The sequence below is a fragment of the Monodon monoceros genome, unplaced genomic scaffold (genome assembly GCF_005190385.1).
Source record: "Monodon monoceros isolate NGI ecotype Baffin Bay Population unplaced genomic scaffold, NGI_Narwhal_1 Super_Scaffold_18, whole genome shotgun sequence".
In the NCBI taxonomy this organism is placed as follows: domain Eukaryota; kingdom Metazoa; phylum Chordata; class Mammalia; order Artiodactyla; family Monodontidae; genus Monodon; species Monodon monoceros.
The window spans coordinates 83,670,261-83,681,334 of NW_021703774.1; the positions used below are offsets into that span (position 1 = coordinate 83,670,261).

The 11,074-nt window shown below is 43.7% G+C and overlaps 2 protein-coding genes across 3 annotated transcripts in view; one reads left to right on the forward strand and one right to left on the reverse strand.

Moving 5' to 3' along the window:
• Nucleotides 1-6,018, reverse strand: part of ATP5PB (ATP synthase peripheral stalk-membrane subunit b) — a 14,581-nt gene extending 8,563 nt beyond the window's left edge. The window contains exons 1-3 of the mRNA XM_029229028.1: nt 5,851-6,018; nt 5,537-5,573; nt 1,756-1,901 (exon numbers count right to left, since the gene is read on the reverse strand). Of these exons, the coding sequence (XP_029084861.1) occupies nt 1,756-1,901; nt 5,537-5,573; nt 5,851-5,890 (223 nt within the window). The 5' untranslated portion in view covers nt 5,891-6,018. The remainder of the gene's footprint in view (nt 1-1,755; nt 1,902-5,536; nt 5,574-5,850) is intronic.
• Nucleotides 6,019-6,070: 52 nt separating this feature from the next.
• WDR77 (WD repeat domain 77) lies at nt 6,071-11,064 on the forward strand. 2 transcript variants are annotated; one of them, XM_029229805.1, is made up of 6 exons: nt 6,071-6,388; nt 6,650-6,835; nt 7,621-7,762; nt 8,041-8,090; nt 10,479-10,549; nt 10,686-11,064. In XM_029229805.1, the coding sequence occupies exons 1-6, from the start codon at nt 6,274-6,276 to the stop codon at nt 10,992-10,994; spliced, it is 873 nt and encodes a 290-aa protein (XP_029085638.1). In that variant the 5' UTR covers nt 6,071-6,273; the 3' UTR covers nt 10,995-11,064. The 2 variants fall into 2 exon arrangements, with proteins under 2 accessions (XP_029085638.1, XP_029085639.1); XM_029229806.1 differs by having other exon boundaries at nt 6,071-6,377.
• Nucleotides 11,065-11,074: the final 10 nt, after the last annotated feature.

Genomic DNA, 11,074 nt, shown 5'->3' on the forward strand with positions numbered 1-11,074 from the left:
AAAAAAAAAAAACTTTGGTTTTCAATGTTTCATGGTCATAGCAATATTTGGGTACAGGAAGAGAGGCAGTGCATGTAGTAGAAAGAACACTAAACTTAACTGTAGAACCTGTGTTTAAGTCCAACTCAGTCACTAAAGAGAGAATAAATCTCAGCAAATTCTTTGTTTTCTAGTTCTGGGTAATAAAAATGTCTTCATAGGGCTTCCCTGGTGGCACAGTGGTTGAGAATCCACCTGCTAACGCAGGGGACACTGGTTCGAGCCCTGGTCTGGGAAGATCCCACATGCCGCGGAACAACTAAGCCCGTGCGCCACAACTACTGGGCTTGTGCTCTAGAGCCCGCGAGCCACAACTACTGAGCCTGTGTGCCTAGAGCCCGTGCTCCGCAACAAGAGAAGCCGCCACAGTGAGAAGCTGGCACACCGCAACAAGGAGTAGCCCCCGCTCACCACAACTAGAGAAAGCCTGCAAGCAGTAACGAAGACCCAATGCAGCCAAAAATAAATAAATAAATTTATTAAAAAAAAGAAAGTCTTGGGCTTCCCTGGTGGCGCAGTGGTTGAGAGTCCGCCTGCCGATGCAGGGGACACGGGTTCGTGCCCCGGTCCGGGAAGATCCCACATGCCGTGGAGCTGCTGGGCCCGTGAGCCAAGGCTGCTAAGCCTGTGCGTCCGGAGCCTGTGCTCCGCAATGGGAGAAGCCACAACAGTGAGAGGCCCGCCTACCGCAAAAAAAAAAAAAGAAAGTCTTCATAGAACTGTTGTATGGATTAAATAAAGTGAAAGCATATCGTATTATAAAAATGTGAGGTTTCAGTACAGTTTATGCCTTTTTATTTATTTTAAATAAAATTATTTATTTATTGGGCTGCGTTGGGTCTTCGTTGCTGTGCGCGGGCTTTCTCTAGTTGCGGCATGCAGGCTTCTCACTGTGGTGGCTTCTCTTGTTGCGGAGCAGGGGCTCTAGGTATGCAGGCTTCAGAGTGCAGGCTCAGTAGTTGTGGCCCACGGGTTTAGTTGCTCCGTGGCATGTGGGATCTTCCCGGACTAGGGCTTGAACCTGTGTCCCCTGCATTGGCAGGCGAATTCTTAACGACTGCGGCACCAGGGAAGTCCCTATGCCTTTTTAAAAGGGAAAAAAAACCCTGATAAATATGGTCCAGCTCTTTTTTCGTAATTATACATACAACACAGAGTCTCTATTGCCTTACCTGGCTTTATTTTAATCCATAGCTCTTTCTATCATTACCTGAAAATGTATTATACAGTTACTCAATTTTGGTTTTTTTGGCCGCTCTGTGCGGCTTGCAGGATCTTAGTTCCTTGACCAGGGATGGAAGCCGGCCCTGCAGTGAAAGCACCGAGTCCTAACCACTGGACCGCCAGGGAATTCCCCAGTTACTCATTTCCTTATTGTCTATCCTACAAAAGAATGTATGTTTCATGATGGCAGGCACTTTAGTTCACCACTGTATGCCTAGAACAGTGCCTAGCATACAGCAGGCAGTCAATAAATTTGGTGTAACAAGAAATGGAGACAATGTTATAAAATCAAGTTAAAATCCCAAACAAATTTATTCCAAAGACAAAGCAACCAAATCAATTCTTATATTGAATCACTTCCACACTTTACTTTAAAAACAACTAACTTGATTTTTCTGGTACATGTGGAAGAGGTTAAGAGACCACTAAAACGCTAGATTAACATAAACCATACCATCTAAACATACTATCAAACATTGGGCAAATGCTCACCTGTTACCCCAGTTTTAGGATAAAGGAACTGGAAAAATTCCTCAGGGATCAGCCCAAAACGAACTTTTCCTCCATATTCAGGAAGAGGTGGTACAGGGGCAAGACTTGGCTGCCCTCTGTGAAAGATCCTTGTTGCCTGCAATACCCTACAGGTAGGAATTACACAAATTTAAAGCCTATTTTTTAAAGAGAACACAATGTATGAACAACTGTAGAAAAGAACAAATAGGGGTGAGGATTGAGGCTGTGTCCCACTGTCTTAATGGGAACAGAACAGACCAAGAACAGGAAGGTTAGGGTCCCATAATTAGCTGTGTGATAAGGGGAAACAACTTACTTAAAGCTGTATGTAACCTTCTACCCAATACTAGAATCCCTTCTGTTAAGTCTCACGGGTCATCTGTCTAGCACTTTATATGTCTATTACTAGCAATGAATTATGTAAGAACATAGACTGTGCAGCGAGACTATCTGGGTTCAAATTTTAATGTATGCTTTTGTAGTCTCTGATTTCTCTAAAGTAAAGAAGGAACAAAGAATATGACCTTAGAGAGTTGCTGTGAGGATTAACTGAGTTAATAAATGTAAAGTATATAGAATAGTGCTTGGCACATGGTAAAGTTTTATGTAAGTGGTTAGCTATTACATGTCCACTGTGTTGTGAGCTCCCTGATGGCAAGAACTTTGACCTTTTTGAATATTCTCTGTATTGGGGTGCTAAATAACCACTAAGTGAAACATGCTTTTTCAGTGTTGGATAGCTCTAACTATGATCATCCTTTGAATTGAACTGCTACATACATCCTTGAAACCTCTATCCATTGGTTCTAATATTATTCTTCTATGTAAGTTAACACTCATGTATCTGGGTTAAACATCTCAGTTCCTTCACAATCCTGACTGTCCACAAGCAGCAAACTGGTTTTGTTTACAAAAATGAAGTATACAGAACTGAACATAATACTGAACTGAAATATAGCTTGACTAATTCATTCATCCTACAAATATCAATACTTATTGAGAACTTGCTATTGCCATCACTGGGCTTGAACCACTGTACTATTATCATGGATCTGCGAACTATTCTTATCTTTAAAGTAGCCTAAGATTGTATCTGTAGCAGTTACAGCATACTGGTACATAGGATTCTGATGAAATAAAATCCTCTAGCCTTTTCATATCTGCTGTCGAGCTAAATCCCCTTCAAATTCTAAGTATGTTTTTGTCCCTCACCTCCCCTCTCTCTTATTTCCTTGCAATGTAAGAGTTTACACTATTTCATTGATTATTGTTCACTGCCTGTCTTTTGAATATTATTTCTGCTTCCCAATGTATTGAGTTACCTCACCAACTTTTGAAATCTGAGAATCATGCTCAAGATTTTCATTTTAATCAGGGTTTCTAAACCTCAGCACTATTGACATTTTGAACTATTGACAACTCTTTGCTGTGGAAGGCTGTTCTGTGCACTTAGAGTAATTAGGAGGATCCCTGTGGCCTTTGTACACCAGATGCCAGTAGCATCCCCCCTCCTACCCAGTGGTGACAACCAAAAATGTCTCCAGACATTGCCAAAAGTCCCTTGGAGGGCAAAACTGCCCCAGGTTGAGAACCACTGACTTAAATCATAGCACTAAAGAACTTGCTTTAGGGGAACACAAATCCTCTCCCTAACTGGCTGTCTCACTTCAAGCCCTCATCTACTCCTGCCTAAACAAGTAAGTAACCCAAAATCTGTTCTCTTGGCTCTTCCTCAAATACCCCTTGAACCTAGCCCCCTCCCTGCTGCTTTGAAAGTTTTTAAAATGCAAATTTGACTTTAAAACTCTTCAACAGGCTCTCTCCTGCCCACAGAAAACAAACTACTAAATACAGCATACGTGATTCAGCACCTGTCAAATTTTATATCCTCATCTTCCTTCATTCTCCTACTCTCCAGCCATATGGAACTACTTACAGCTTTCAAAAACCAAAAAAAAAAAACCTCACGCTGCTCCTTCTGCCTGGTATACCTTTCACTTAATGACTGCCAAGACCAACCAGCCTTCAGAACATCTTGAGTATATCCTTTATAAAGGCCTTCCAATCTTGGGTTGACAATTACTCACTCAACAAAACATTTACTGACTTTCTGCTTATATTAGGCACCGGGAGTATAACAATAAGCAGACAAAGTCCCAGCCTCTGACATTCTAGTGGGGGTTTGGGAAGTGTGAGTGTATAGGTCCATACACAATTTCAGACAGTTGTAAGTGCCATGAAGAAAAATAGGTGAAGGAAGGGGCTAAGGAGCAGTGGAGTGAGGGAAAGGCTTTTTTGGTAGATCAGATGACACTTGAGCCAATGACCTGGGGAAAAGAGAGAAGAGCAAGTACAAAGATCCTGAGGCAACAATAAGCTTGGCAGTTTTCAGAGGAATAGCAAGAAGGCCAGTAAGGCTAGAGAATGAGCTTAAAAGAGAATGTAAGAAGGTAAATCAAGAGGTAGGATGGGGTCAACTCATGGTGAACTTTCTGTGTTAAGGTAAGTTTGGATTTGATTTCAAGTGGGATGGGCAGCTCTAGAGGGCTCTGTAGGGGAAGGGTGGGGGGACTGACAGAATCCCTGTGGCTATTGTGAGGATGGCCTGTAATGGGACAAGAATACAGATTCAAGGAGACTAGTTAGGAGACAACTGAAATAGCCTAGGTGAAACGTGATGGTGGTTCACACTCCAGTAGCAGTAGTAGTGGAAGAAGTGGTCAGAGTCTGGATATCATCTGGAGAAAGAGCCTTACTAATGCATTAGACATGAAATGTGAAAGAGAAATCAAGGATGTTCCTTGCATTTTGTATATGTATTTATTATCTATATTACAATTATTTACTTGTCTATATGGAATCTTTCTTCTCTGAGAAGTTGGAAGCAGCCAATTATAGCCTCACTTTATTGCTTATACAAAAATTACAGATAAACCAAAGCCACTTTTTCAAGCTACAGGATTGTTATCAAATTTTTCAAGATTTAGGACTAAGTCTGGAAGTAAAAAGAGAAATCCCAAAGAAAACTGACGTTTTATGAAATATCAGTAACACCTTCCAATATTTACTAAGCACATACTATGTACCAAGCACTGTTTTTAGGGTTCCCAGGAATTAATTCCCTTAATTTTCACAATCCATAGTGTACTATTCTATTTTGCAGAAGGGGAAATTAAGGTCCCACTTGTAAGTGGAGGAGCCCGGTGTACCCTCTTTCAGCTTTGGAATCCTCACTGTAAACTACCACTTTATAGCTGCCTCCTCTGGTAGACTGTGTGTGAGGTCCACGAAGGCAGGTACTTAACCTTACTCATTTTTTTATGTTCGGTTATGTGCGTGGCAAGATAAATATCTACTGAAACGACGAATAATTTCTCTGACCTGACAGTAAAAGTTGGAATCTGGGAGGCAGATTAAAAACAATATGCTTCATTGTTTTATTTAACAAAACCTGTCCTAGGGTATGCAATCTAGTAACCCCGACTAGGGATGCCGCAGCTGTGCCTACCTGAAGGTCACAAGGGAGAGGGGCGGGGCTTAGGGGACACCAAAACCAGTTTCTAGTTTAGTTAGAACACATTAAGTGACACAACGGTGTTCCAGGCAGTAACAGGAGCACACATGTTTGAATGAGACTTGAAGCGTTCCAAAATAACCTAAAGAAAGGTAATTACCGGCCCAAAGCTAAGAACAGATTACCCAGAAGTGAAATAGGTGATAAAACAAGGACAAAAGGGAGTATTACACCCCTTACACTTACCCTGGACCGAGGAGGGCTGCGTTCTTCAGAGAGGGAGCTAGAAATACACAAGGCACAGGTTAGCAAGGTCACCGTGAAATCTGGTTTGCCCCTTCCTCGGTCCCCGCGGAGCCCAATCACTAAGGCCATGCGTCCCCCATTCCTATCCCCCGAGACCCCCCCACTCTCCTTCTGAGCGGCACTAATCAACTCTCCACGCAGGCCCAAATCCCGCCGCGCCTTTCATCCCCTTTCCTCCCACCCGCTCCAAGTAACCCTAGACGCGCTGGTTTGCAAACACTCTGCTAGCCTGGACTAGGGTCTGTACCTCTCACCTGCTGCGGTGGCGGCAGAAAGTACCACCCGGGACAGCATTGTCAGATAGCGTCCACACAACAGTCCTCGCGCCCCAGTGACCGCTACAGGAGACTCTGTCAGGGGCAGAAACAAGATGGTCGCTCACAAGTCTCGCGAGAAGAGAACATCGTGCCCTTTTCATCAACTTCCGGTCTTTTTTTTTTTTTTTTTTTTTTTTTTTTTTTTTTTGCGATAAGAAGCACAGGGCACTGAGAGCCCGCGGCAAGAGGTTGCTCGCTGGAAAGCGGAATGGAATCGTAGAAGCAATTCTCGCGAGATGTAGAGAGGCTGTAGCCTGGCCAGAGGGGCGGAGGCCTATAGCGGGGCCACGTGGTGGCTCGCGGAGCTGAGTCTCCGGCGGGCGTCCAGTTTGGGTCTAGGTTGGAGTTGGAATCGTGGAGATGCGGAAGGAAACCCCGCCCCCGCTAGTGCCCCCGGAGGCCCGGGAGTGGAACCTTCCCCCTAATGCACCAGCTTGTATGGAGCGGCAATTGGAGGCTGCGCGGTACCGGTCGGGTGAGCCTAGGTCCTGGGTCTGGGAGTTCCCTCACCCCACCCCGAATGCCCTTTCCCGGGACTAAACCTTCCAGCCTTCCCCCAGCCCCCCGCTTACCCCGCATGCCATCCTCACCCCTGCCTCGCGTCGCTGAGCTCAGTCCCCAGCCGTGCTCGGCGTTCCTGGGCTCCGATCCAGACCCGGCCAGCTGGCTGCTGGGCGGTCACCAGGGAGATTAGCCCTTCCACTCCTCACGCGCTGACAACTTGTATCTCCTTTAGATGGGGCGCTTCTGCTCGGGGCTTCTAGCCTGAGTGGCCGCTGCTGGGCTGGCTCCCTCTGGCTTTTCAAGGACCCTTGTGCCGCCCCCAACGAAGGTTTCTGCTCCGCTGGAGTCCAGACGGAGGCCGGAGTGGCTGACCTCACTTGGGTAGGGGACAGAGGTATCCTAGTGGCTTCCGATTCAGGTGAGTCACTTTCTCCTCAACCTTACAGGTGGGATGGAGGCCATGGGTATAGGTCGGGCTGTGCTCAATTTTTAAAATCCCATACTCAGTGCTTGGGGGAGCTTGAGGGTGTTGGTCCCGAAGGAGAGTAACTGTGTAGGTAGGAAATACCTTCCCCAAGATTCTAAATTGTTTGGTGGAAATTCGTAGTATAATCCATAACAAAATTAAGAAATTAATTGGAACTATTTTTCTTCTCTGTATCCACCCAACCCCAAACCAAGGATAATCTTGATCTTAAAGATGATGCCGAGGCCAATCTGTGCTCTTTCCATTTCTTCCCATTTTGTTCTTAAATGCCTTTATTCGGCTTTCTTTGCCTTGAATGTCAGTCTCAGCAATGGGGGCTTTGACATTAAAAAAAAAAGAAATCAGAATATGGACGTTGGCAGGCATTGCATGGAAGGATAAGTGTGGGACATTAAAGATTGAGCCTCTCTGGCGATTGAGCTTGAACACTCTATATTCAGGGCAGCTATCTGATGATTTTCTATACTTAGTCACTGTACAACATATTTTTTTGTTATTCAACATATTTTTATGACTCTAAGACATTTATTCAAATTGTTCAACAAATACTTTAGTGTCCAAATAACTGGGAATATTTAACCATACGGCCTGTGTGCTGCTCAGATCATTGGGGAGATTTCCTCCTTGTCTCCTGAGAGCTTAGAATCCTAGAAGCGGATTTCTGTCTTGGCATAATCCAAGCTTGTTTCCCTCACCCTACTCCCCACCCCCAACAGGTGCTGTTGAATTGTGGGAGCTGGATGAGAATGAGACACTAATTGTCAGCAAGTTCTGCAAGTATGAGCACGATGACATTGTGTCTACAGTCAGTGTCCTAAGCTCTGGCATGCAAGCTGTCAGTGGTAGCAAAGACTTCTGGTGGGTCCCTCCTCTCATCGCTCCTGTTTCTGGGCCTCCTTTGGGTGTCTTTAGCATCATATTAGCCTCATTAAATTATGTTTTGGGCTCATTATAAGAACCCAGTGACTAATTATGACATGCCTATAAGGTTTTCTTAGAGATTTTTGCAATCCATGGTAAAAGTAGGCTGTACCAGAAGTCCAGTAGGCAAAGACATAGGGCGTTCTTATTTGAACACACGTTTTTATGTAGGTAGTGTAGGTCAAATTAAGCCTCTGTTTCCTTTTGCTTCTTAGCATCAAAGTTTGGGACCTTGCTCAGCAGATGATTCTGAACTCATACCGAGGTGAGTGCATGTTCTTTCCTTTTCAGTCCTGGCCTTGGCTGTTTTGTTTTTATTCTCCCCTTTGGGCTCTTTGAACTTTGCTTGCATGTTAGTGATATCAATTCTTTGCTCTCCTGCCTGGTAGTGTATTTCTTCCAAAACTACGGTCAGGCTCCAATGTCGATTCTAGCCCTTTTCATAATTTCCCTATATATTTTTTTTTATTGACAGCCTCACCACCTTCTTGGTCACCTGAGGCTGAAAATCCCAGTCCTCTTCCACTCCTCCTGTTTCCCACTATCAGTTGGTCCCCAAGTTCTTTGGAGTCTTTTTCCATTTCGTCAGTGACCTTCTGTTCCATTTCTTATGCTCCCATTTACTTTCAGGCTTTATCTTATTACAGACGGTGGCACTCATCTCATTGTTCTTCCTATAATCTTTAGTCTTCATTGGTTTCTTGTGGCTTGCAGGTTACAATCTCATGTTCATGTCCTGGCATTCAAGCCTTTTTCCTGTCACTCCTTCAAGCATACCATGCTATCTAAACCCGATCACAGTAGATCTTTGGCATTCTCCAAGTATAAACCCTGATACTTGTGAATCTTGAACTTTTGCATATTCACCTCTATAAAATCTCATTTTTTTGGTGAGAGCCATCACTTTCTATTAATGTTCCTTTTTCTGCTCACTTTCATTAGCAGCACTAGCAGTTGACTTTATTTTGGGAGCCATTCCTCATGAAGATACCAAATCTTAAGGAAGATAATGTATAGAGCGTTAATGTGTGTGTGGCTAAGAGATGTAGATATGGGTGATCACTGGTTCCCCCAGTGACTAAGTGCCTTTCTCTGCCAGTTCTAACTTCAAAGTGCGTGATTCAGATATGAGCGAAGCAAAATCATAAACTCATATATCTCCTGGAGCTTCATGGTCACTTGAACTATAGTTAGACAATAATGTTAAAATGTCAGTGCTCAAAGTCTACTGTACTTGCCTTTTGTTTCCTAGACTTACGATGTGTTTTTCCGGTCAATGCTAAATAACTCTTTTTCAGCACTTGTTCCTTTCAGCCTTTTTAATTAGTTCTTTGTGTTTATTCTTATTCCCCCCACTGATTCCAAATTCCTTGAGGGCAGAGGAACCACATATTTTTTTTTCATCTTTTGTACTCCCCCATGGTGTTTGTCCCAAAGCTTTGCTTTTCTCAAGTGAGCAATACATTCCTTTTCCTCGTGTTGGCTTTCCATGGATTCTATGGAAGGTAGTTTGAGCCCACACTTCTGTCTCAGGGCAGAGCCACATTCAGACTATCTCAGAAAGTCTGGTTAAATCACTTTGGAGAAGGTGGTTTCCACAGCCTGTAATTAACATTTAGCGGAGACCTTTAACAATTTTAGCATGTAGCCCTAAAAGAATTTTGAAAAAATGTACCCTCTCACACATTTTAAAATTAGTATCTAATTTAAATTTAACTAGTTACAAAGAAAGTTATATCTGGCCATGTCATTTATTGTACACTTTTATAATATATTTTTGTCAAAATTTTGGATTTGCAGATTAAGCTCATTTAGTTTATGTAAAACATCTACCAAATAACCTAACTGCCAAAAACCATATGCACTGTTAAGCCAGTTGGCCAAGTGGGACTTAACTTTCAGTCAGAAAAAGTCTGACTTTATTTTTAAGTTCAGATAAGCTTATGGATGTCCTTATGACAACCACCTGTCATATGTTTCAAAATTCTCATTATTAAAGAGAAGAGATCAGTCACAGAACCACACTTGTGTTTGTGGTGTGGCTGAGAAAGGCCAGCCTCCTTCACAGAATTTTACACAAGTGCTCTTTCTTTGTCTCAGGAAAAGCCCCTTTTGTTTTATTCCTTAGGTTTTTATACTCCTGAGCATCATGGTAAGGTTTGGGGTGGGTGAGAGGCGTGTATTTCTTCTACACATGGGAGAAGGGTGACTGTGAGAGTAGAGGTCAGCACTGGCAGGTTATAGGCAGCTTCTCAGTTCAATATGGAAGAAGAACATTAGAGAAATTCCCTTAAAACTCTCAGTGTCCAGAACTCCCTCGGAAGTCTTTGTATGCTACCTGGAGGCATGTGTGCTACTGCTATTCTAGGATGTCTTTACTGTAAATTCCTCTCCTGTTCTTATTCAGCATTTAATTTATCTTCCATGTCTTTAGTGATTCATTTTTCTCCAAGCCTTTTGAGTTTTCATAATGATATCAACATTTCCTCTTAGGTTTCATCTAATCCAAAAATCTCACAGAATTTGTTAATTTGCATCATGAGACTAGGCCTATTTCTCACACCCTCCCTCCTACCCCTTCATAGTGTCTGGGCTGCTTGATAGTAATGCCTGCATCTTCTCTGTCTTATTTCTTGTTCTGTCTCCTTTACAGCTCACTCTGGGCAGGTCACCTGTGTTGCTGCCTCTCCCCACAAGGATTCTGTGTTTCTTTCATGTGGTGAGGTGAGATATAATCTCTTTTTCCCTTCCCACATCCAAACCGCACTCAGACCCTTTAGACCTAAGTCTAGTGTGGAGGGCTTCTGGCCAGCAGCTTCTTCTTTGGATTGTGAAGCCCTTTTTCTGTCCCTTCTTTCAGGACAATAGGATTTTACTGTGGGATACCCGCTGTCCCAAGCCAGCATCACAGATGGGTGAGTCTGAGAGCCAGTGGTGGGAGAGTGATACTAGGAACCCACCTGGAAGAGGCTTTCCTTGGCCAGAGTCAGAGGCAAAACTGCCAGATGCCCAGTCACTAACACAAATGACACAATTGCTTTCTTTCCCACTGAGGCACATTGTGTGCAGTGGGTCCCAAGAGGAAGGGCTAGTTACTGGGTGGGTCCCTTACATTTCCTGGATGGGCGAACAAAGGGGTCAGAGCTGTTATCTTCACGCTTTGTTTTGAAACTTGCCCGTGACTCACGTCTGGAAAGGGCAGGAGGCTGATGGGTAGATGTAGGTTGTGAGGGTCAAGGATGAGGACAG